Below are 25827 nucleotides of genomic sequence, written 5' to 3' on the forward strand. Positions count from 1 at the left end.
ACTGTCTCTCGCTCTCTCTCTTTTTTCTCGCTTTCTCTCTTTCTCCCCTCCCCCCCCTCTCCAGGGAAAAGGAGGATCAGGGTTCACACCCTCTGTCTCCCTGTGGTGAACCAGCTGAGCGACGTGTTCGCTGGTGCCGACGTTCAGGCGATCTCCGCCCTCCTGGCCAACATGGGTGAGCGGGGTGGGGTTGCAGCACGTGGGAGCGGTTACGGTGTGTGGGTGGGGCTATACGCTGTGGGCGGGGTCACAACTCACGGGCGGAGTCACACCGCATTCACAGCCTCAGAACCGATGCTTGGATTCGCTCACTTGATCACCTTTCAGGCCGTTGTTGGACTGACGGTGCGGTCTCTGAGAGCGGCACTCAGTTTGCACTGATGTTGTGCTTTTAAGAAGGGCAGTGTCGTGCAGTTCCCCTCGCTAATTCATAAAGCACTGCGAAGAACTGTGAAGACAGGGAGAAACATGACAGAACATGTCTCTGATAATTAGCCTTAACTAATATTTAAACAGGGCTAACATTTTAGTACACGCTTTGTCAATTTGCTGATTTAAACCCGGTTCTGATATGTACACGGACTGAAAGATGACTAGTCTCGCTTGGTTCAGTTGAACTCACAGATGTTCCTGGTTAGATCATTTTGAGGCAGCCCAGTGAATAATTGATGTAGAGGCCATGCAGTCCGGTTTGGTGCAGGTCTCCCCAGTGAGAGAGCCAGGCAGTGACGCTAGTGGTTGAGCGGAAGTTTGAGAGCTCAGGGAAAAACCGTAGATGCTCTGGGGATGTCAGATTCACAGGGCTTCCTCTGCCTCCGTTAGGTAAGTCTCATTCTAAACCGAGCGTCCTTTCTGCATTCTTTTATCAATTCTGATATCCGTATTCTATATTCTGATATCAGTTTTGATATCTGTAGTCTGTATTCTGATATCAAAATTAACAGAATTACATGCTATTGTAAAGGATGCACTCCAAAAACACTGTGACGGTACAGGCCAGCGTTGTGAAACCCAACGTTTTGGCCTTAACCTTTGTCAGTGGTTTAAGCCCAGTTGGTAGCTCTGTTAGTGTGTGTCTGTTGGCTTTCTGCCTCCAGTTTTTAGCGGTCTCTGTGCTGTTAACCTGTCCGCGCGGTGTGTGTGTGTGTGCGTGCAGCCATCGATCGCTCGGTGTCGTCCAACCTGTCGGATGCCCGGGACGCCCTGGTGAACGCGGTGGTGGACTCCCTGGCGGCGTACCGCTCTGACGGCTGCTCCGTGCAGCAGTCCGGCCTCGTCGCCCCCGCGTCCCTGCGCCTCTTTCCCCTCTACGTGCTGGCCCTGCTCAAACAGGTGAGAAACGCGTGCACACGTGCACACATGCACACGCAGGCACACACGTATACACACAAACACGCGTGAAGGCTTCCCATTGACTACATTCATTCTGTAACCTCTAACCCTAACCCTAACCACTACACGCCTAACCTTAACCTAATTGTGACCCTAAGTCCTAACCCTAAAACAGCCTCTTGAACTTGTGAGAACCAGCAAAAGGTCCCCACGTTGTGTAATTTTCCTCATCTTTCTATCCTTGTGAGGACATTTGGTTCTAACAAAGATAGTCTTACAAGTTCACACAAGCACACACACACTCACACAAGCATGAACACCCATACACATCTGCACACGTGTGCGTACGCACGCACTCATGTGCACAAACAGAGATTAATATTTTTTACATTGTTCACTTTTAAAAGTGTAATTGGATTGAAGGTTCCTGAACCTAACCTTACTGACCTAAGTGGGCTTGACTCTGCAAGTCCTAACATCTCTTAAACCCCCCCCCCCCCACCACAGAAAGCTCTGCGCACAGGTACCAGCACGCGTCTGGACGACCGCGTCTTCGCCATGTGCGAGTTCAAGAGCCAGCCGCTGCAGCAGGTCATGCGCCTGATCCACCCCGACCTGTACAGGATAGACAACCTGTCCGACCAGGTGAGCTGCTCGTTCTGAATGAAAGCACGTTAGGGTTACAGGCACCTACCGTTTCATAAGAGGTCAAATAAACACAGATGTGTTACTGTACTCTGATGAACACGTGTCTGGCTGTCTCTGGAATGCGGGGCATCATCTTAGTCCCATTCAAAGTGAAAAGAAAAAATGTTACCCCAGTCGGTTCCCAAATTTGTCAGACCTGACAGTGTAGAATTTTGTTTGCATTTTATTCTGGAGGTGTGTAAGTTTGTGCCATGTGTGTTTTTTTTTTTTTAATTGTCATCCTTGGTGGCAGTTTTTTTTTAAAGATGTCTTTTCACAAAGTCTCTTGTCACTTCTTTTTTTAACTGTTTTTATTTTTTTGTTGTTGTATTTTATTATTGTTATATTATTTGTATTTTATTCTTATTACTCATGTTTTTCCAACAGGGGGCGCTGCACATGAACGACGGCGTGGTCCCCCAGCCGAGCCTCCTCCACCTCACAGCCGAGAAGCTGACGAGAGAGGGCGCCTTCCTCATGGACTGCGGAAACGTGAGTGCTTCGCGCTGCGGGCGCTGGGCCGAGAGGTTGCAGGTTCCTCTGTCATTGTGCCCCTGAGCACGGTTAAGTTGCCTAAATTGTTACCGTAAGTATCCAGCTGTATTCAGAACCATTAGGACTGTATAAACAATATAAAATACATTTTTATAAAATGACGTAAGGTGTGAAAGTCTGTGTTTAAGCTCATCACCTGTGTTCTTTCTCTCTCTCCTGTTCTCTTTCTTTCTTTTTCTGTCTCTCTCCCTCCCTCCCTCTCTCTCAGGTAATGTACCTGTGGGTTGGGAAAGGCTGCAGTGAGCCGTTCATCAGAGATGTCCTGGGCTACCAGAACCACGCTTCAGTACCGCAGAATATGGTAAGCACAGCACATCCTTACAACACTGGCTCAGAAAATTATTTCAGTGCTTTTTGTTTTCTGCATCTTCACAACAAAAGTTTTCTTTCATATTGTACTACCTTTCATATTTATTTCATAAACAGTATGTTTTGGGTAGTCATACATTTTGTTTTTAATTGCATTTGCATACAAGACATGGAGGTGTTTCAAATACATACTTGATTTAGTCGCTTTAAGAGCTGTGAAATTGGCTTGATATTGGTGCGTGATGCAAATTTTCCGTAGAACTTGTTTTAGTTACTGATTTTGAATTGGGATAATAAAGTGGAGATGAAACAGCCATGAGCACATCTTATTAATATAAAGGAGTCACTGAGTGTCTGTAATGCTGCGTTCTCACCAAACCCCCAGGCTCTGCGTTTATTGGGCGGTACTATGCAAATAGTGTAGGCGGGTTTCATTGGATAGCTGAGGGACCGGCACGAGTGATGCAGCCTACTCCGGAAAACTGTCGGCACCTTGTTTTGGCTTTCTGCTTTCAAAATGGTGCAAAATGGCGGATCGTTGATAAACCTTCTCTTTTTTCCCCACATAAACTGTCCAATAAAATACACTTCTGAAAACATCTGAGGTGAGAAATAGGCTGTGCAGTTGCCGAATCTTCATATTTGATCTCCAGCACCTGGTCTGAAAGTTTGAGCTGGGTTTTGTGAGCCGGAGTGAGCTTACACCTTCATTTGCATATAAAAAGCACGGAGGTCATTCTATGCAAATATAGAACCGGCGACGGCACCACACCACTCGCCAGACACTTCCTTCATGCACTGCGCTGCCTGTCCATAAAAAATGAATAGGACTCAAGTGCCAGTTTCAGTGAGAACGACCCATAAAATGAGTAGTACAACACCAGTGGTGATTGGTTGATACTTTCTGGCTACTTCCTGGTCTGTCCCGCTAGGACCTAGGAAGTATTGTCAGAGTATCCACCAATTGGTAATAATGTTATTCTATTGGTTGTTACTGACTGGTACGTCACAGCCGTCCTATCCTGGTTTCATTACCGCTGACTCCTGTAGTCGTATGAGGCCATGCGTTTACCCTCTTCACACGCGGCCATTTGTATCATTTAGTAAACGGGTAGAGTAGAAGTGTACACTTAGACCATGCTGTTATGATGCTGTTATGGTGCTACAGTGCACTCCTATTGCCTTCTTTGTTGGATGTATACTTTGCCTTTTCCTTTGTACTAAGTGTACATGTGTGTTCTCCAGTCTACTCCTTACTGTCAACGCAGGTATTGCTTTCACGGCACTTTGAGGTTAATCATACAGCCAGCTATTTGTGCGTGGATTGCGGTGCCAGAACAGCGAAAGGAAAGTCTCAAAATAAAAAAAATATATGAGAGGAAACTCACAAATTTACGTCACTGAATGTGTACAGAGGTAGGAGTATGAGGTATTTGTTCAAAAGGGAAAATATGTAATCAGAAATGTGTGTGCATTTGTACAAATTGGTGTAATTCATGTAAATGATGATTTACAAGACACGAGTTGATAGATATTCATTTGAGGGTAGTGAAACCCATTTGTGATGTGTGCATCATGATCCATAAATAGACACATTTGTCTGTAATATTGAGGCTAATCTCTTTCCGTAATCATTGACCCTGCCAGTGTTGGATGCCCGCTCCTGATGCTGTGCTGCTGTACTGTACTAAATACAGAGATCTGTTTGTACGTGTTGCAGTCCTGCACTCGATAGATCTCTCCCCAGTGCTGCTGTTTTCAGTTATGGCGGTAGCCTGTGATGGTTGAGGCATTCCAACATAACCGCATTCTGTAGTAACAAGTCATTAAGTTTGATTTATTTAAGTTTGATTTTGTTCTATTGTTCCCTGTCTTTCAGTGATATGCTTTGTCTCGCCTGAGGCTATAATTATCGAAGCCAACTTGTACACAAATGCTCACACGTTGGGCTGACATTTTCAGCAGTCATGTAATGTTATTTTATTCTCTTAGTGGTTGCTAATTACTTGTTTTTTTTTTTAAATGTCTCATACCAGACTCAGATTCCAGACCTAGACACTCCCTCGTCAGAAAGAACCAGAGCATTCCTCAGCTGGCTTCTGGAGTCTCGGCCTTTCAGCCCTACGCTTTACGTTGTGAAGTAAGTACCGTAGACTCTTCATCTGGATTTGGAATTAACTGGGCTGACTGGATAAGTAAGCTGTTCTAGGAGTGAACAGGGGTGCCCAACAATGTTCCTGGAGGGTTTGGGTGCGTGTGTGTGTGTGTGTGTGTGTCTGTTGATTTTTGTTACTGTATAAACAATTATTGTAGTTTGGCAGCACACCTGATGCTTGTAGGCTCCTATATCCATTTTCATCAAGGATGCATGTGCAGTTTGCATCTATAGCGCATGACTATCAGAAATGTCACATCATGTAAATTATTGGGGCTAATCAATTAACTTATTCATTGACAGAAGTCGTCTGCATGAAACCCCCTTGTTTTGGCCCTTTTAGTCATAGTGCTAAAAAACCTTCAAATACAAGTGCAGCAAGAAAGGGAACAGGATATGAGCTTGGGTCATGTGACACATTTAGAAAACAGGGTGATTTTAGGAGAAAGGGTGTGCCCTCCAAGCCTTGTGTTTTGGTTGTTTTGGATGTTGGATGTGTGATTTATTCAGTCTTTGTTTTCTACGGCCGTTCTTAGGGACGACTGCTCTGCGAAGACCAGCTTTTTCCAGCACTTGGTGGAGGACCGGACCGAGTCTGCTTTCTCTTACTACGAGTTCCTGCTCCACATCCAGCAGCAGCTGTCCAAGTAGATAGCCAGTCGCCTAGGTAACGGCAGCCCAGTGTCGTCACTGTGAAGATGCTAGAGTCACGATGTGTGCAGCAGGGGGCACGTCTTTTTTTTGCAAGGGGAGCAGCACCTGACTTAGGATAGGACCAGAGAGAGAGAGAAATAGAGAGATGTATGAGGAGAGAGAGCGAGAGATGGAGAGAATGAGGTGAAGGGCGGGGTACGGCACCTCCTGGCCCAGTGATTTGTTGGGGGGTGGGGGTCGGGGGGGTCACAGAGGTCACCTGCCAGGGCGGGGCCACTTATGTGACAAACTATGAAAAAATAAGATGATGGGAGGAGTTATGAAAATCAAAAAAGCAAAGGAAACTCCACGTGATTGGCTCCCTCTTCTCGTCTCCGTGGTAAACGCAGCCAAACCCCGCCCCACCCCACACCCGAAAGGAAGAGGAGGAAAGGAACTGGTCGCTTCGTCCAGCTGCTTCTCCTCCCGCCCGGAGCCCTGCGGAGCCGCAGAGCCGGCCACTGTCCCTGATCTCTCCCAGAGGCAGGAAGGCAAGCGAGAGCGACTTCTCATGCAACGCAAAAGAGAGAGGCGGAAAGTAAATATCCGGTTACAGATTGAAGGATCAGCCTTGCATGTTTTTTTTTTTTTTTTTTTTATTTGTGCATAATCTGTTTTTTTTTTTTTTGTTTGTTTGTTTTTTTAAATATGTCAGAGACCCAATTCCCCCGCCTCCCTCCCTGCCCCCACCCACCCCACCCACCCCACCCCACCCCAAAATCATTTTTTTGTTGTCCCCAAGTGTGGATGGAACAGGGATGGCAGTTTTTTTTTTTTGTGATGTATGTTGTAAAGCAGTATCAGACTTCTCTCTTTTTTTTTTTTTTTTTTTTGTCGTTTCTTTTTGTACTAATCATGGAAGCGCTGTGGGTCCGGTTCTCGTTCCGGTCGGGCCGGACGCCCCTGGGCCGGAGCGCGTCGCGGCGCCATCTCGGGCCTGTCCGGCCTGAGGCTCTGTCTGAAATGAACAGTAATTCCTGTAACAAAACAAACAAAAGGACAAAAAAAAAAAAACATGTTTTTTTTAGGGCAATAACAGCTGCTGTTCTTCTCTTTGTAATTCTCTTGCAAATCTTTTACGTGAAATTATTTATCATCCGCTTATGAAATAAAAGAAAACAATATTTTGCTTGATCTTATTTTTGTTCCTCCAAAGTTGTACATCTTCAAGTGTCAGTACGTTCAAAGGCACTGTCCCGTTCATTTCAAGGCCTGTAAATAAATGGTCATGAAAAAAATATGCAGCTGGTAGCAGGCATGATGAAGCATTGAATAACTGCTTATGATGAGGAAGCTTTTTTAGCTTTTAGCTTGTGCTTTCTGATCTGAGCTGACCTTAAATTGATCCGTCCACCAGTAAAACTGATCAATAAATAATGAATTGAGGCAGAGGAATGACAAACAATTGGCTTTAATGCCCCCCAGAGGTGGGGAAATGTCAAGTCGGCCAGGATGATGACATTCTAACACATCCAGGAAGACTACGCCCAACTGATACTTTAAGCATCATCGGGGTAGCCACGCCCACTCTACGTACAGTACTGACTCAGTTGAATCTGCAAGGCTTCTTCATGCAATTTCATCTGTTCCTGCAGTGGGAGGGCAGTAAAATTTGTTAACATGGAAGTCAGGGTGTAGTTTCCCTTTCAGACCCTTGCCTATGTGACGGTAAGTAATCCATGACGGTGTGTTTGAATAAAAAGTCTCAGTCGCAGTGAGAGACCCTGCGATTACGCAGACCCCAGGTTTGAGCTCACGTGCAGAGCAGTCGTGAAGAGGAATGCTTGCGGCACAAACAAATAAATGAATGTGGTTTTGAAAATGTGAAACCGGTGATGCATTTCATGTGATGAGCAAGACATTTCTGCAGAGCAGCAACAGCAGATTAGAAAGTTTGGAGCAGTTCCACGTGCTGGGCTTTTCTCATGTCTCACAGCCACTTAGGGAAGAAAGATAGTAAGAGAGCAGTGTAGAACCGTGGTGAAAGGAACTGAGCTTGTTACTTGGAGGTTGCAGGTTTGATTCACAGATGGGGCCCTACCATTTTGCCCTTGGGCAAGGTGCATTACCCAAATTTCAGTACGTTGGCAGATCCAGATCTCGTTTCAGAGCGAGTTTTCAGCTCATTGATAAAGCATCTTGCAGGAGAACTCGTCTAGTATCAAGTTTCCCCTGTCCATATCCAAATAAGCTAAAAAAGAAATATTGATATTGGATCAGGTCCCGTTATCCATAAAGCATCTTAGAGCTGAAGTTTGAATTGGGCGCTGTCCATATTCTAACTTTTGCATTATAAGATAAAAAGCACAGCCTGGACTTGCAGTCTTCCTCTGGCACATTTTATGCTTATGGACCCTGGCATCATCTTCCTGTTTCTGTGGTGGGGGTGGGACCTCTGGGCCAGCGTTGTCATATGATCAGCCATCCGGCGTGCCGCGGCGGGGTCAACAAAAGCAGACTTCCAGATACCATCAAGACGATGCAATCTGAGCGCGCGGAGTTCCCGATGCACTCTGGGTTTGTTACGGGAGAGCGAGCGCTTTTTCCTGGGCCTCCGGCCCAGTCAGCAGGAGCGGCAGACGTGGTGCCTGTGGCGAGCGGTCTGCGTCTGCAGCGTCTGCGGTTTAAACGAGCGGTCGATGGGCACTGCGCTCGCGGTCTCCCGCTGCTAACTGACCTCCTCGCCGCCGGACTTGAAGCCCAGGGACACTGGCGCCGCCACTCAACTTGCAGCAACAACTGCTGTCCAATCCTCGCTTTAGATTTGAGTGGGTGGGGAATTTATCAGAAAACACTTAATATTATTTATCATATTTTTTATTTTTTTGTGGTTTTGATCCATCAAAGGTAAAAGGATTGAGTTTTTGTATTCAAAATGGAATAATATAGACTTTTCATGCTGTTATAATTAGGCATGAAACTATATATTGCTGTTGGGATTGTGAGCCAAGCAAATTGCACTATTGCAAAATTGTTAATACATAAAAAGAGATTCAAAGGTGTGGGTATTTTCCCCTGGAAGTCTGGAAGTAGAGACTGATACATTCAACAGAGTATTGACATTGGCATTGAACCTGGCCAAAATTTTGAAATTCTTGTGGGGAAAAAGCAGTCTCTGGACAGAGTAACTGCTGTTCTGCTGCCCATCCTAGATATGATTTTGAAATGAAGGCTACATCACTGTTTTCACTGTGTCCTACTTTCGGCTTTGCAAATGTGTTATTTGCCCATTTAACTGAGCGGTTGTTTGCTAAAAATGTGCCTAGAATTGGAATAATTTGCTAAGGAAATACAATTGTGGATGGGGATTGATTCTCTAATTTGAGTTAATTAGAAACTCCTGCCAGATCTCACTTTTTCTGATTACTGATGGGCTTTCTTCAACTGTCAAGAACCTCTGAGATTTGTTGAGAGCTCAACTATTTCAAACCTCACAGCTGCTACATTTTGCAAATAATTAAAATAAACAGAATTTACACATCATTGATTTCCTTTCTTGGTTATTTGTACAGTGAATGATCACTGTCGTTCATGCCAAAGGAGGACTGTTTTTTTTTAGTAGTTACAGCATAATTATAAATGAAGCTTTATATTGTGGTTTTGTAAGCTATTTTGAAAATGCTTGTTATTAGCATGTCATATCTTTTGAATTATCAACCATATCTCTCCAGTGTTTTGGTTTTGCTTTTGAAAACAGTCCAGGCTCTAAATCTTTAGCATGTGGTGAGATGAACAGCTTTTTGAGCAGTAGCTGGACAAACAGTCCCCTCTGTTTGTGTGGTGTGTTTATACAGTGGTTTATTTAGCCAGGGCGTGAGAGATGTGTTGGAGGGGGACAGCCATTTTTGAGCTTGGCTCCAGTTCAAAGGTGGTTCACATGTCAACAGGCCCCTCCTATTTATGGGGCTTTCATCCCTTAGATCTAAGGGAACTGTCTAATGGAGAAGTTCCACAATCCTATATTGAATAATCAGAAGAAAAACAAGTGAATCTTATTCAAAAGAAAAACAAAATTCAATTTTGAAAGAAACCACTGGAAAAGCATTATTCAGTCATGCCCTGTATGCTAGGTGATGCTCATGAGGTGTAAAAATGTGCGGTTTAACAATTTAGTTGGAGAAACCAGGAAAACGGAAAGGTTATTGAGAAGTGATGTGGACACCGATCAGTTCGATTTATTTACAAATAACAATTAATTAGCCTGGTAAGAGGTGTCTAGTTGAGACGTGTCATGGGCTCAAGAAAACTGCATGTGTATCATTTACGTGTCGAGCAGGCAGAAGCATGGCATGAGAAACAATATCCTTCCAAAACAAAGCTTTTATTCTGAATAATGTTTCTCTGCCTGAGAAACTTGTTCTGGGTGCCGGTGTAAGTCTTTCCAACGCTTCGGCCAATGGCGTTGGCTTCGGTTGCAAATGTGCGGATCCCTTTCCCCGTGGAGACGCTGTGAAATCGGGAGTGCGCTGCGCATCGTCTCCGTCTGCTCCGGATCCGCAGGTTCTGGCTGGTTCTCCGAAGGCTCGGGTTTCAGAACCTCAAGCCAGCTGCTTCGCAGGAAAGAAAATGCCCTTTTTTTCGAGGGGCCTCTAGACTTCAGCTCCGATTCAGAGATGTAGTTCACGAGTCCCTTTCTTTGCTTTCCTGCACTTTCGCCGGAGTTTAAAATAACACGCACACATTATCGCCGTGCCACTGTGAGTCTGGTTCATCTTGCGCCGCAACAAAACCTCCGCTGTTCTCTGTTGTTTGTATCTTGTCACAACTGTAACATGAAATGAAGCGTTTGATGTCCAGCACGGGTACAATAATAACACGCAGTAATATTGCACAAGGACGTGCGTCACGCGCACATTTTCCCTCGCCTCTCACTAAACGATGTCACATGGAAGCGGCCTTCCTTTCCTTACGACCGTGGCTTTTTGCATCGCGCTCCGTCGCCACGCTAACGCGGAACACATTTAATAAGAGGTGCGTTGTTCTCCGCGCGCTACAGTAACAGCCAAAATTGAAGAAGCAAAAAAAAAAAAAAGGGAATAAAGCATTAAAATGGTTCGCAGATGTTCCACCCCTGCCGTATTCTCGCACGCATAACGTGCACAGAATCAACAGAAGGCTGCTGTCCAGTGCTCGCGCGGTCAAGGCCGCCTGTTTCCCCCCTCTCTCCCAGTACCAGACATTTAATTACCAGCCACTGAGGTGTTTCAGGGCTGTTTCCTGGGTCAACAGCAGGAAACAAACAGTACTGTTGACTGTGCGTATTAAAACACACATTCCATTTTGCAGCACCACCCCCCTCCCCTCCCTCACCAACACTGTCCATGCTACAGCGGCTCCATGATGTTCTCATGGACACAATGACATAGTTTTCCGGTTTGTTTTTTTTTCACCCCCAGTTGAATGACCACATTTTCCCATCTTGAAATCATAAAACAACCTTTTATCACCACCGTACCTCCCCTCTTTTACAAGTTAAAGCTCCAAGTATCATGGCCAATTTCAAGCGTTTATTTGCAGAGGGGCAGTTCCCCAAATCCTGAGTCTCACAGAGGCCTTCCCTCATGCTGAAAATTCCCTGTCTTTTTATAGACTTTGGGTGCTGCGGCTGCCTCCCACAAAGCTATTCCCATGATCCTTTGGTCAGCCAACAATGCAATATTGTGCGACATGAAGCAAAGATTGTGAAAGAATTGGGAAAGCATTATTTTTTCTTCCTTTTTTTATACATTTCAAAACATTGTTCTGTGGTCCCTTTGGATTGTTATCTTATGTATAGCATTCAAAAACACAACATGTCCTATGTTCCTGTTTCCTTGTAAGAAAGGGAACCTTAAACGTAAAAATGTATTGCCAGAACGTCACATTTCTGAACAGGAGGATACGGGACAGCTTGTAGTCGAGGGGTTAACACCGGCTGTGCTATGGAAGAACACCATGGCTGTTCAGATTTGACCATTTTCACTTATTTACAAATCACCAAAGGCTTTTCCTTCTTCTTCCGACACTCTTTATTATTGTTAGACACACAGGCTTAAGTTCATTTCTCAATACCCCATTTTAAAAACTAAATCTCTGAAAAATAAAAAAATGGTTTTTGTTCTTCAACAACAACAATGTGGCATGGCATAAGGACGGGCAAAAAAATAAATAAATAAAACAAGGCTGGGTTTATTTTGACGAGCATTCTTCATTCAGAATCCATCACATCCGAATTGAAACCATGTGTACCCAGCTCCTTTAGGTAAGTTGGCAGGATGCTCTTAGAAGCATGATTATGTCCTCCGTGGTGCAGTCGCTTTTACAGAAAGCCCAGTATTTCATGTTACTTCCTTTCCTGGTCCAGGAGAGGCCCAGATAAATCAACAGATTGCCTGTTTTTGAGTACACTTTAAACAGAATGTACTTCATTATCTGTATAATTTATTTGCTTAGTGCAGTGCCCTCCGTAATGTTTAGTATAAAGAAATACATATTTGTTTTCTTGATTTGGCTCTGCACTCCACAATTTTAGATTTGTAATCAAACAATTCACATGTGATTAAAGTGCACATTGTCTGTTTTTATTTAAAGGGTATTTGTTTATACGTTGTGGTTTCACCATGTAGTTACAGAACTTTTTATACATAGCCCCCCTAGTTCAGGGCATCATAATGTTTGTGTCATATTAATGTTTTATAAATGAAAGTAGTCAACTTTAATCAAGCCATCAGGTTTTTGTGGCTAACTAGTGTTTTGCATCTTGTATTGTAGCCGCTGTAGTTCTGATTGTGAAGTCTTCTGTGGACAGTAGTCACTCACAAATCCACACTTGCCTCCTGAAGATTGTTTCTGATCTGTCAAACAGGGGTTTGGGTTTTTTTCTTCCTGATGCTGAGAATTCTTTGGTCATCAATTACTATAGAGGTCTTCCTTGGCCTACCAGGCCTTTGTGATTACTGAGCTCCCCAGTTCTTTCTTTCTTCTAAATGATGTTCCAAACAGTTGACTTTGGCAGGCCTATGGTTTGGCCTATGTCTCTGACTTTTTTTATTTCTCAGACTCATAATGGCTTCCTTGACTTTCACTGGCAAGACGCTGGTCCTCATATTGACAAATGCCAATAACAGACTCCAAAGGCAATCAAAAGCATAGAATCAAAACTAGATACCCAAAGCTCTCTTCAAGTGAACACACCTGACTAATCAGAAACACCTGTGAAGCCATTTGTCCCAAACATTTTGGTGCCCTGAAATGGGGGGACTATGTACAAAACATGTTGTAATTTCTACATGGTGAAACCAAAATGTATATAAAAAACCCTACAATAAAAGCTGAGAATCTGCCCTGTAACCACATGTGAATTGTTTGATAAATTTATCAATCTAAAATTGTGGAGTACAGAGCCAAATTAAGAAAAAATGTCTTTGTCTCAAAACTGTATAGGCTTATATCCAGAGTGACTTACAATGCTAGCTTTTTGTGTTGTATGCACAGTTCGCCAAAGGTTCAAGGGCAGTACAAAGGCATTTTGGATTTGAATGTGCAGCCTCTCAAAAATGAGCCCCTAACCATTCTGCTGCACTGCTGACTCAGATTCATAATCATTTCAGTACAGGCTATTGTACCTTAACTCCTGTTTGTCATTTGGAAGAAATGTTCCCGGTGATTAACATACAGGGGTTTGCATACATAATGACCTTTCATTAGAAGTGATTACTAATAGGCAGTAAAGAAGTTCATACTGAAAAAATAATTTTAGTTTTCTAGATTTTCAACTTTAAGGGTCATTGACCACATACGGAGGTTAATGAGTATTAGAACGGGTAATGTACATGCACTGCCAGTTTTTAATGATGCTTATACATTCTCTAAGGATTCCATAAAAACTTGCAGCATTGGGCAGGATTATTCTCATTTTCACTAGCAGTCGCCAACCGTGTATGACCTTTGTTAGTGGGGGAAAAGTTTCCCTTTGAGTTTGATTATGTAGTGCTTGTGTTAATGAGCGCTGTGTTCAGACAGTGAATGGGCACCACAGTAGGCATTCGTCCCTGTTTGGTCTACGGGATCAATAAAACCTCTCCATTACATAACACATCCTGCAACTCTAGCTCTGTATAAGCAGTCATCATCTCCACCCTCCCTTCTGCCTTCTTTAAAAAAAAGGGGAAAAAAGCCAGCTTCTGCAGCGGTTGGCCGTTTGTTGCTAATACAGGAAGCTGCTTCCCGTCATTTGAGCAAATCGCCTCAAATCCTGGGCCTCCACCGTCTCCGGCGTAGCTGCTCTTCAATGCTTCCTTTATGCAGTGTGGAGATCACGCTCAGGAGAGGGAGAGACAGAGCGGGAGCAAGAGAGAGAGAGCAGGAGGAGAGGGAGTGAGCGAGGGAGAGAAAATGAGAGGAGAGAGAGAGGGGGGAAGAGAGAGAGTGAGAAGGGGTGAGAGACAGCATGCGCTAGTGCCGCCGTCTCTAGCCTCACGATTCAATAACGCTGTGGTTGCACGGAGCCTCATTTCCTCTCCTGGGTCGTATGAATTCGATTTCAATTTCCAGATGTTTGGCCTTTCCCATGGGGGAGTACTGGCCAGAGCTTATGTAAGATCCATGTGATGGCCCCCCGCCCCCCCAACCGTTTCCCTAAATAACAGGGTAGCTACTTCAAGGCAGCGTGTAACGGATGCCACGGAAACGGGGGGAGGCTCTCTATTCCCCTGAATGTATCGGGGGTAAGAGAGGGAGGAACGCTGGCTCCCCCCCCTGCATTCTTGTGGTCAAAGTGACCATGCACATGAGTCCATCTCTCTGTCTATACTACTAACACTACTGTGTTCTGGGTGTCCTAGGCACATGCTGTTTTTGATTGGTTTCCCAAGCATTGGAGGTTCCCCCGATCCACAATCTCAATATGCAGCCCCCCCCCCCCCCCCCCCCCCACACACACACACACACAATGCATGATCACAATCGCCTACTGGCAAATTTCTCTGGTAGACACATGATTACAACTCTGATGCTGCTACCTGTGTATACATTAGTCATTGTGTTTGTACAAACATATCTCCTTCTTTCTTTGGCCAGAACAGCTTTGTATGCGCAGGTGTGTCTCAGCCTCTCTTGCTCTACTCTCTCTTCTAAATGCTGACAATATAATGTCATGTGATCTAATGGGAAGCAGTGTGAATAAAGGGGTCATAATCAGATGTAAAGACATTGCCATGGTAGCAGCTGTCATGGTGATCATGTAGGAGTGACACTTTCAATTGTGCTCATTGCCATAGTTACCCTGCGAGGGGGGGGGGGGGGGGGGCGGTGGTTGCATGGCTCATGGAAAAGTTCGGGGGGGGGGATTTCTGACAGCAGAGGGGTCACTAAAGGACAGTCCCACTGTACTTTGTATCCCAGAATTCCCCTGCCTGATGTGAGACCAGGGCCAGCCTGGGACAGGGAGCGATTTCAGGACTCTCCTGGATCCCATGATGCTCTGAGAGAGGTCAGTGTGGTCCTTCTGCTTTCCTGAGAGGTTTCCTGCTGGGACTCTTACCTCCTGTGTTGTCTTAGCTGTGTGCTTAGTGTCGTTGTCCTGTGGGAAGGTAAACATTTGCCCCAGTCTGAGGTCCTGAGCGCTCTGGTGCAGGTTTTCATCAAGGATCTCTCTGTACTTTGCTCCGTTCATCTTTCCCTCGATCCTGACTAGTCTCCCAGTTCCTGCCGCTGAAAAACATCCCCACAGCATGATGCTGCCATCGCCATGCTTCACCATAGCAATGGTATGTGACGCTTGGCATTGTGGCCAAAGAGTTCAATCCTGGTTTCATCAGGCCAGAGAATATTGTTTCTCATGGTCTGAGAGTTTTTTTGGTGCCTTTTGGCAAACTCCAAGTGTGCTGTAATGTGCCTTTTACCGAGGAGTGTCTTCCATCAGGCCACTCTACCATACCATACCATTACCATAAAGGCCTTATTGATGGAACGCTGCAGAGATAGTTGTCCTTCTGGAAGGTTCTCCCATCTCCACAGAGGAACTCTGGAGCTCTGTCAGAGTGGTCATCGGGTTCTTGGTCACCTCCCTGACCAAGGCCCTTCTCCCCCGATTGCTTAGTTTGGCCAGGCGGCCAGCTCTAGGAAGAGTCCTGGTGGTTCCAAACTTCTTCCATTTAAGAATGATGAAGGCCACTGTGCTCTTCGGGACCTTCAATGCTGCAAAGATTTTTGTACCCTTCCCCAAATCTGTAACTCAACCCAATCCTGTCTCGGAGGCCTATGGACAATTCCTTTGACTTCATGGCTTGGTTTTTGCTCTGATGTGCACTGTCAACTGTGGGATCTCATATAGACAGGTATGTGCCTTTCCAAATCATGCCCAATAAATTGAATTTACCACAGGTGGACTCCAGTCAAGTTGTAGAAACATCTCAAGTATGATCAATGGAAACAGGATGCACCTGAGCTCAATTTTGAGTGTCATAGCAAAGGGTCTGAATACTTATGTAAATGTGATATTTCCGTTTTTTATTTTTAAGAAATTTGCTAAACTTCCTAAAAACCTGTTTTTGCTTTGTCATTATGGGGTATTGTGTGTAGGCACTGTAAACATGTTCTACACTGTAATAGGAATATTGTAAAATTTAAAGTCACTTTCTAGCAACAATGAGCTTGTACTGTAAGTTTCTTTAATATGTCTCAGTATGCATTCTGTAAATACAATTACAGTACCCATCTAAGTACTGCAATTGTTATTACCGTAAACATACTGTGAAATATATTACAGCAACTTACAAGCTGCCAACAAGTTACTGTAAATTCTACAGTATTCCTATTACAGTGTATAACATGTTTACAAGTGGATTACTGTACACACTGGCTGTCCTTTTTCTTATGTAACTCTATAGGGAATGGTAAAACATATTAACGTCAGTTTACTGAATGGAAGGTCATAAAACAAGAATGCAGCACTCAAAATAGAATGTTCAACATGGGTTGTGGACACCTGTGCTGCACTTTGGACTTCCCAACCAGGATGCATCGGTGCTGACAGTTTGTTTTTAAGTTGTCATAAAAAAGAAGAAGGAAAAGAAAAACATTTAAAAATTCAGTTCTTTAAAACTAATATTAATTTTGTGCATATTGTAGGTTATGACTTTTACTCTTTTAAGTATAGTTTTAATAAGCTTTAATTTAGGGATCAGCTTTTAGTTTGTATGCATCTATTCTACACTACGCACTTGTTAACATTTTGTGTCCTCACTGTCCTATCTATCTATCTATCTATCTATCTATCACAAATATGCTCAGGTATTTGATCTGTAGCCAAGAATATATTTTATATGTGTGTCCATGCACATGTGTGTCAAGACATTACAGTATTATTTCACAGTTAATTTAAACATTCTCCCCACACATTCTTTGTTCAGGCAGTGTTGTAAGTGCAAGTAAGGGGTGTGGGGGGTGGGGGGGCTTAAGATGATGTCAAGGGCCATCAATTAATTGTGCTGTAATTGTGGAGGGATGGAGTGGCATGGAGTGACGGGACCCAATGTTAGATCTTTTCATGCGGCCCACAATCCCTGGTAGTGCCCCTGTCTGGGTGGGCGTGCAAATGTCTGTGTGTCTGCGCGTGTGCATGTCCGTGTCTGATCACATCAAGTACCTGGACTCTGTTGTTGACACTTTGGACTGTTAAATATCAAATGTGGTTTAACTTGTTCAGTATCGCAGTTCCAAGTGATTGCAGTGATTATAAGTCTTCTCTAAATATAGACTAAAGTAAAGATAATATCCATAACTGTGACCGTTGTGCGTGCCAGTTTAAACATTCCTGAGAAGAATTAATTTGACCCTTTTGTACATTTCCGTTCCATTTTCGCAGAAAGTCTGCTAGAAGTGATTGCATACACAGCGAATACGCGTTAACAAAGGAAAGTGCTTTTAATAACTGATTCGCTTCGAATCTAGTTATATATGTTTAAAATGAAATTCGCAGCTTACAATATATCTTGACTCTAGCGGCTGTGTCGTTTTGTAGGCTGTGCAGAAATGGTTTCCTCAGTTACGGCCACACTACCCCATCCTTTAACGCGCGGTAGCTATTTCCCATGAGAGATTTACCATGTTGCTGACAAGCGGTTTCAATTCTTGGCGCACAAACATGACAGGAATGACATAAAAACTCTGAAAGCGTATTACAGGTGCAGCGACTGAACGCGGAGAGCGTTACCCCTGCGTGACGTCACCAAGCAAACATTGCGATAGGGAAAGCTACTGTAGCGTACAGTTGTTGTAGCTCCGTACTTCGAACGACGCGAACGCACCTAGAGGAGCTGCGAATCGGTAGGCTACATTTTCTGCCATATATTTGAAATGGACGCTACGTAGTATGCAGGCAGTTTTATTGCTGAACGTGTCCCACTTTTATGCCTGCGCATTCGACAAATGTGTACAAATTTTAAGAGAGGTTTTAGTGACAGAGTGTACTTAAGAAAGGGAGGTGTGAGAAATGCTTGCTGAGCTGCTGTTGTCTGGACCAGTCCATCACACAGATTTTGCGCACAGTACTGTACACGGGTTCGTAGTCAGCCTTTTACCAGTACTTGTAATTACTATGGGATTTATGATTGTTCTTGTTATTTGTTTTCCAGTTGCCGCTGTTGTTTACTTCTTAAACAAGGGCGTTTTGCATGGGATCTACGATCGGGGAGTGAAAATCATTCGGAGCGTCCGCAACAAATCTTGTTTGGCTACTTCTACTTTTTTGCTGTTTTTGTTGGAAAAGAAATGGCTTCAGTTGGAAGAAATGGAGATGGTATGGCAAGCATACATTTAGAAGAGGACCAGGTCAAAATTCTGGAGGGTCATTTCACCAGAGTTAGCAAGCATCCAGACCAGGCGACGCTCATGTTGATAGCAGCAGAGTGCGGACTATCCGAGGCAGAGACAGCGGTGAGTCTGGTTCATAGCTATGTTCAAAATCTATTTTCATCATTATTATTATTATTATTATTATTATTATTAATATTAATATTACTTTTGAGAAAACGGACGCCTGTGCTTCTGAAATGCATAATCGTACTGGTGAATCATTGTATTTTGGAAACAAGGACTTTTGTATACTACATAATGAGCTGTATGTTCAACGATACTTGAAAAAAGAGCTTGCATGCGTTTTCAGTAATTCTGTTTCGTAAACATTGCTCATGCGGTTCTTTTTGCTGTTGTGCGTTCATATAGCAAAAATCCATGCGATGTTTTGGGTGGGCATCTGGATGCTCCGGGTGTGCCACAGTCACAAGTGCTGGAGGTAGTTCTAAGGGGTTATTTTTCAGGAAGGTGTGTTTGACTATTCAATTAACTTGTTGGCTTTGCGCAAAATCACATCCTGCTTTCCAAATAGTGTTTACGCGCCGACGAACAAAATACCTTTCACTCCACGTCGCGGGGAATTAATGGGCTGCATTGTGAGGAGTTTACTAGTGGAACCCACCAGAAGCGAGTGGAGGGGTTACCGCGGTGTGTAGAATGGGTACTTGTTTTTTTGGCAACAACGCTTCCGTGCCAAGAGAGCTATTGAAAGTCCGTGTGTTACTCACACCCCCTCCGTCCGTACAATTAGAACGGCCGTCGGCTTGGCCGTTCCGTTGCACCCGTCGCTCTGTCAATTTGGTTTCCGTTTAAAGTTGTGGTGAAAGTTCGTGTGGCTGAATAAAAATAGGAAATGTGACTTTAAAATTGAATTTAGGTCTAAACAACTATTTTAAACCTAGACCATGACTTCAGAGTCACTTCCAACCCCCAGAATTATTATTTCACGGCGTAAAACACAAAATTTAGGCTATGTGACTCTATGTAACTATGTTTTCCCCCTTGGTATCGAAGTTCCAAATCATTGCCGGATAGAATAGAACGCTTTTCACAGCGCTCATATCGCGTGGTCTTTCAAAGCTCCGCGCCTTTGAGTATGGTGATAAAACATCGAAGTTGCACTCGAGTCGAGGCCCTTGCCCGAGACGTTTCAATTACGCCTTTCTATTCAGCCACGGATACAACAGGCACAGAGCGTTTCGTATGAAAATGCAGGAGTTATTTTTGCCTGACGATCAGGGGATGCTTGGCACTGTGCCATGTGCGAGCATTAATCGCGTCTGCCAGAGTGAGAAGTCGTTCAGTAGCTACGCTTTGGATTTATCAGAAGACTAACAGATGCAAGACCTCATACCGGAATATGTGCGGCTTTAATGAGGGTAGGTCTGCTCTGTGGATAAAATTGGGAGGGCGCGGGGCGGTATTGACATGACATCATGCAGAAGTTCAGAGGAAACTCCTCTTACATTCCACATTTTACACAGGGCTATTGTTTTCACTCACTCACTCACTATTTGGTTAAGGAAATGTGAAAAAAAAGGATAGAGAACGAGACAGAGCAAATATGTAGAGAATTGACCATATTTCCAGCTCCAGTGAGCATATGTAATATATAAGTTTCAGTATCGTTTCTGGCAATTGTATCACTCAGACACGTCCATCAATGATGGAAGTATCAAACAGATCAAACAACAGGATGGGTGTTGCGAATGGGTAATCCTGAGGGATTTATTAGCAGCACGAGGATGTGTCTGTTTCTCAATGTACGTCATCCTTATTTTCAGTTTATGAATAGGTGAATTCGGGGAGTGTAACGTGTGAACAAAAGCCTACTGGGAGCCTCCCATGGGTCGATTGTTACCTGGCATTATCCTCATGTTTCTGCTAAAGGTTGTCAAGCACTAATGCACAAATCAAGTAGTGACACATGCTTTTCAAATGTGTTTTTTTTTTACTCCTCTCAGTATTCAAGTGCAAACTGGTTTTGCCAGATCATGTCAGTTTCCATTATGAGGTCACAAAGGAGGAGGAAAGCAGCCAACTTGACCAGGCAACACGGCTCAGTATGACAAGGAGTGTTTGGCTCCCCGTCAGAATGCCTAACTTCATCCTCAACTGAGATTTTCTTTCTTTCCTTCTTTCTTTTTTTGGCTCCTTTTGTTCAAAGGTTAAGAATTGGGCGGCACTGTGGTATTATGATTTTAGAACTGAGCTTGTAACTCAAGAGGTTGCAGGTTTGATACCCATGGAGGGGCCCTGCTACATATCTTTGAGCAAGGCACTTAACTTGCTTTGCTTCAGTAAATATCCACCATTATAACTGGTTTTTTCGTATAACAAAAACATGTGGCCATCTTCTAAATACCAGTGTAAGTTAGCCAAAAATGTTTAGTGTAATGTCAAATGGTTGGGCAAAGACCATACATTGATAGGCCACTCCCCCTCCTCAGTCTGTAGTCCCTGCTCTGTTTGAGCATTTACAAAAAGCCTTCTACAATATGGCCGCTGTGTGAGCAGAGAGGGTGACTGCAGTTTGTTATCTCAGTTCTCTGCTGCTCATTCAGTTTTTTCACACGGTTTCTTTGACCGGACCGAGTGCTCACACTCAGCACACTAACTTCTGCTTGTGTTAGCGTAAAATAAAATCCATCAGTTCAAACTTGCTGAAGTTGCCCCCTCTGCTGTTATCGACAGTAGTAGTAAATGAATGACTGCCGTCATGCTGCAACCAATGGGATGTCTTCATGCGAGGGTGTGGCATTGATTCTTTCAGTGTGTTCCAGAGTTAGTCCACTGTTACCTCCACTGTAATCCCGGATTAGTTGATTTTACTGGAAAATTGCATGAAAACACCGTGCCTAAAACCATGTAAGTTTTTACATTTTGTGAAACATAACTAACTACTTGAGTTGTATGTACTTCAGTCTAAATTGAATCAAGTTTAGTACACTTAACATTAGTAAACACTACCCAAAATTATTTTTCTACATAAATAGTTTATTTGCAGACAATAAACATATCGGAACAAGTGACTTCGTCACAGGTCACACAAGTCTAATGTTAGCTACCTTCTTCAGGACACAGTTACCCAGTGTGTCTGTTCAGTTAGCGGTGACTCCTCACGCACCAATCAGAAGCCAGTACCCACAGCTGTGAGGCAGAATTTAGAAATGTAGGTTTCTAGCCCTGCAGAAACATATTATCTCAAGTAATCTCTGCCTAACAGCAAAATTAATGCACTGCATATTTCACCTGTACATTACAAACCACTTAATTTGATTTCGTAATGGGAACGATTTCCTCTAGAACATAAAATAATTAGTAATTGATTAATAGGTAATTAATTAACAACATAATTCAGGCTCGCAGTGTTGCGTGAAACTGGTGTTACACTTTTTAAAAACCTGCCTCCCATGAGCAGTGTGCAGGTTGTGCCAAATCTTTTAATTTGGATTGGTTCCCAAGACCCTGCTGTTATCTGTAGTAAAGTGCGGTTTAAGTACTTACTAAATTCTGTGTGTGCAGTCAGCGAGGCTGAAGAGTCAGCATTTTTCAGGAAGAATAGAGAAGGGGCCATGTTTCCCCTCTTCTTTTTTTTAAAGGCATGCTTTCTCGTGTTTATTGTCACTTTAAAAAACATCAGACTTTTCCTGGGAAAAGCTCCAAGTGAAAATCAAATGTGCATTTCTCACTAAACTTTTCCCATTTCATTTCCCTAATTTCCCTCCGGATGTTTGTGCAATTTCTGCAAACACTAAAGGCAGGGGATGTCATGGCTATTAAAGCAGTTTCACACCTTCCCTAATTTAGCAACACGGTCCGAATGATGTCACCGCTGCCGCGTATCCCTTCGAAACCTAATACCTTTAAACAATGACAACATTACCCAGGATGCCTCTGTTGTTATTTTTTTTTTATTGCCTCCAAACCACAATGTAAAACACAGCCTTAAGGTTTCTGTGGTTGAATTCTTCAGGGTAGTGATTCATTTTCTTCTCTTAGAGAACTTCCCTTGAGTGAATCCTGGTATGGAATAAGCTGTCTACCTGATTTAGATGCACAATGCAGCCAGACTTCTCACTGTCTGAGTTGCTGCGGCTGATAAAGTCATTATTGTCTGTGCTTGTTAGGCTCTTTGGTCGGCAGTGTGTCTTAATATTTGGAGAACTGTGCTGGTAACTCAAAGGTTGAGGGTTTAGTTCCCTGATGGGGCGCTGCCATTGTACCTTTGAGCAGTATACTTGCTATTGTTTCTTTGAGCAATATACTTAACCTGAACAGCGTAAGTAAAGATCTGGCTGTCCTGTCTGTAAAATGAAAAGTTAGCTCTGTTAATTGCTCTGGATTAGAGTGTCAGATAAATGTTTTAAAAAATGTTGTCTGCAAGTACTGTAAACCTTGGGTTTCCAGTTACTAACAACAATCCTTTTTTCTCTATTTATGATGTTGTAAGAATTTTCAATATGAACCAATTGTTGTCAAATTCCTCACATGACATTCGACTGACTCTGACTCTGAACCCCCCCCCCCCCACCACTGTTCTAGAAATGGTTCAGGCTACGCAATGCCCAGTGGAGACAGGCCGAGGGTCTGCCAGCTGAACTGGGATCAGTGAAGGACTAAGATGGGGTGAAAGTGCCAGTCTGCCGTGGCCGTTTCTTGCTGACCCAATAACAGGCAGGAAAGGAGGACTGGAGTCTTGACTTCATGTAGTTCTCTCCTTCCTGTATCTAAGCTCTTTGCTCATTCGCTGAATGTGATCTGTTTGTAAGTCTCCTTGTTTTTTATTTTTTTATTTTATTACTTTATAGCTGGTTTGGCTCATTTTGTACCAATGTAACCAATATGTTTACATAAATAAATATATAAGAAAATAAATATATCATTATAACTCAAACTTCTTGTATACCTGATATTCAGAATTTCAGAATTATTTGTGTGTGAATGCGTGTGTGTGCATGCATATGTGTGTGTGTCTGTGTGTTTGTGTGTGTATTTTAACAGGTGCCATCTCGTTGTGTGATCGCATTACCAAAGCTGGCGGGTTGCCAGGGTGTGGAGATTTGATCAGTGAGCCAGGAGCAGGACAAGGCTTTGCTTTCAGGACCCCATAAAAGATGTAAAGGGTGTCTCCTCTTACCAGTGTGGTTTTTTAAAGAAATGTGGAATGGAAACTGGAGTTTCTGCTTCAGCAGCTCAGGAAATTTAACCTTAATCAAAGTCTGGGTGTGGGAATAAACAGCACATCACCTGACACACACATGCACACCTCATCTGCCTCACACACACTCCTCACCTGCCTCACACAGACACCTCACACACACACCTCACCTGCCTCACACAGACACCTCACCTGCCTCACACACGCATCTCACACACACCTCACCTGCTTCTCACACACTCTAAACATCTATACATTCATACATTACAGCATTTAGCGACGCTCTTATCAGGCGACACACAACTTACATAGCTTACATTGTATCCATTATACAGCGAATATACAAGCAATGCAGTAATACTGCTCAACAACGGCAGTGTCCTTACCGATCAACCTCGACCTTTCGGTTACAAGTCTAGTTCCTTACCCACTGTGCTACACTCCGTTCACCAATCTCACACACACACAGCTCACACACACCTCACCCACCTCACACAGACACCTCACACACACACCTCATCTGCCTCACACACACACCTCACACATACACCTCACCTGCATCACACACACACTCACACTCCTCCCTGTCTCAAAACTACCACACACTACCCTCACTCCCTTTGTCTCACACACATAGCTCACACACACCTCACCCACCTCACACACACACCTCATTTGCCTCACACAGACTCTTCACCTGCCTCACACAGACTCCTGACCTGCCTCACACACACACCTCACACACAGCTCACATGCCACCCTGCACTCCATATTTAGAGGGCAGCTCTGTCTCCCCAAAACTACTGCAATGCTGCCGTTTGGGCACCCGGATGATAGACAGAGCGATAGAGAGATCGAGAGGAAGTGATTTCAGCATGTTATTTTTACCTGGGCTACAGATGGTTGGAGCGCATGCAAAAAGCAGCACACGAGCACACACACACACACACACACACACACACACACACACACACACAGAATGGAATTTCCAACTGATAATATCAAAACAGGTAGTTCTTGTTTTTAAACTAATTTGCAGTGGCAACATGTAACTACTGATAGCACCTGGATATGCACGAACACACACAGACGTCATAAAAACAGGTCCTAAGAGTGGTGTGTGGTTGGTTCCCACACTAAGCCTGGTGAGAAAAACATCCACACCCTGAGAGACTAAACACACACACCACATACACACACACGCCAAACAGTGTGCATGTGGAATTAGAATGGGCTGTGGCATTGTGTGTGTTGCTAAGAGAGCTCTGCGGAAACGTGTGGAATCTGTCACTCCGGGATCGGCACTGAGCGGGAAAGCTGCCCAGCACCCCAGCGGGGAGGCTGTTTTGGCACTTCCCTCTCTGCCTGTACCACTGGGATTTCACTCTAACCTGCCGAAATTCCACCAGGACAGCAGGGCACTGGCGGCCAGACAAGGGAGCCATCCCAACCTCAGCCCGGCTAATGTTTGGTAGGCCATGACCCGGGCTCATCTGGGGGTGTGGAGCCACCAGAGAGTTGGCATAGTTGCATGACCTGATATTCCTAAGTGTCTGTAAAACCAGGGCCCTGTAGCAGTAGGAAGGGTTTCCAAATTTAGCAGTTTTTCCCTGAGGGATTATTTTTAAAACCAGCATCCTCTGCCAGAATGAAGGGTTGCCAGATTGAGCAGTCCTGTTGTATTTACAGCCAGCACCCTCTGCCAGTATAAAGGGTTACTGCCTGTTACGTTTGCTAGTGGTTGATGGGCATGTGTCAAATATGACAGTGCATCCCTGAAGAAATTAGAATATTTCCTAACCGTAGAGCTTTGTCCGCAGTCACAGAGATCTTATCTCCTCTCAATGGTTATGGATATGACCTTGGAACCAACTTTGATTTGAATATCACCCGAATGTTTGAATGGGAATTTGAATGCTGCAAAATAAAAGCAGGGGGGGAAGCTTGGTGGAAAAAAGGTCTACATATACTCTTGAGTGCATGCTTTGAAAACGAAATCAATAGTACAGTCAGCCTGCAGAGAACCGGTACAGAACCGGTTCGGTATATAGGCAGCCTGAAGGTAACGTAGCAGCTCATAGAGAGCAAACCATAAGTCAAC

General features: G+C 44.0%; 2 protein-coding genes across 3 annotated transcripts in view; both read left to right on the top strand.

Moving 5' to 3' along the window:
* sec24b (SEC24 homolog B, COPII coat complex component) overlaps window positions 1-6870 on the top strand; it is a 28983-nt gene extending 22113 nt beyond the window's left edge. For both annotated transcript variants that reach the window (XM_064343971.1, XM_064343973.1), the window contains 7 exons: window positions 65-175; window positions 1157-1332; window positions 1840-1977; window positions 2407-2511; window positions 2783-2875; window positions 4920-5023; window positions 5575-6870. In XM_064343971.1, the coding sequence (XP_064200041.1) occupies window positions 65-175; window positions 1157-1332; window positions 1840-1977; window positions 2407-2511; window positions 2783-2875; window positions 4920-5023; window positions 5575-5689 (842 nt within the window). In that variant the 3' untranslated portion in view covers window positions 5690-6870. The remainder of the gene's footprint in view (window positions 1-64; window positions 176-1156; window positions 1333-1839; window positions 1978-2406; window positions 2512-2782; window positions 2876-4919; window positions 5024-5574) is intronic.
* Window positions 6871-17879: 11009 nt separating this feature from the next.
* On the top strand, window positions 17880-23462 carry hopx (HOP homeobox). Its single transcript, XM_064343980.1, has 3 exons — window positions 17880-18037; window positions 18346-18646; window positions 23111-23462. The coding sequence occupies exons 2-3, from the start codon at window positions 18482-18484 to the stop codon at window positions 23186-23188; spliced, it is 243 nt and encodes an 80-aa protein (XP_064200050.1). The 5' UTR covers window positions 17880-18037; window positions 18346-18481; the 3' UTR covers window positions 23189-23462.
* The last annotated feature ends 2365 nt before the right edge of the window (window positions 23463-25827 follow it).

Source organism: Anguilla rostrata, chromosome 7 (genome assembly GCF_018555375.3).
Source record: "Anguilla rostrata isolate EN2019 chromosome 7, ASM1855537v3, whole genome shotgun sequence".
Lineage (NCBI taxonomy): Eukaryota > Metazoa > Chordata > Actinopteri > Anguilliformes > Anguillidae > Anguilla > Anguilla rostrata.

Bases quoted from the DNA above. Each gene is read 5' to 3' on its own strand.
- hopx (XM_064343980.1), top strand. From the start codon at position 18,482: ATGGCTTCAGTTGGAAGAAATGGAGATGGTATGGCAAGCATACATTTA. The intron at 18,647-23,110 runs GTGAGTCTGGTT...CCACTGTTCTAG, and splicing joins TATCCGAGGCAGAGACAGCG to AAATGGTTCAGGCTACGCAA.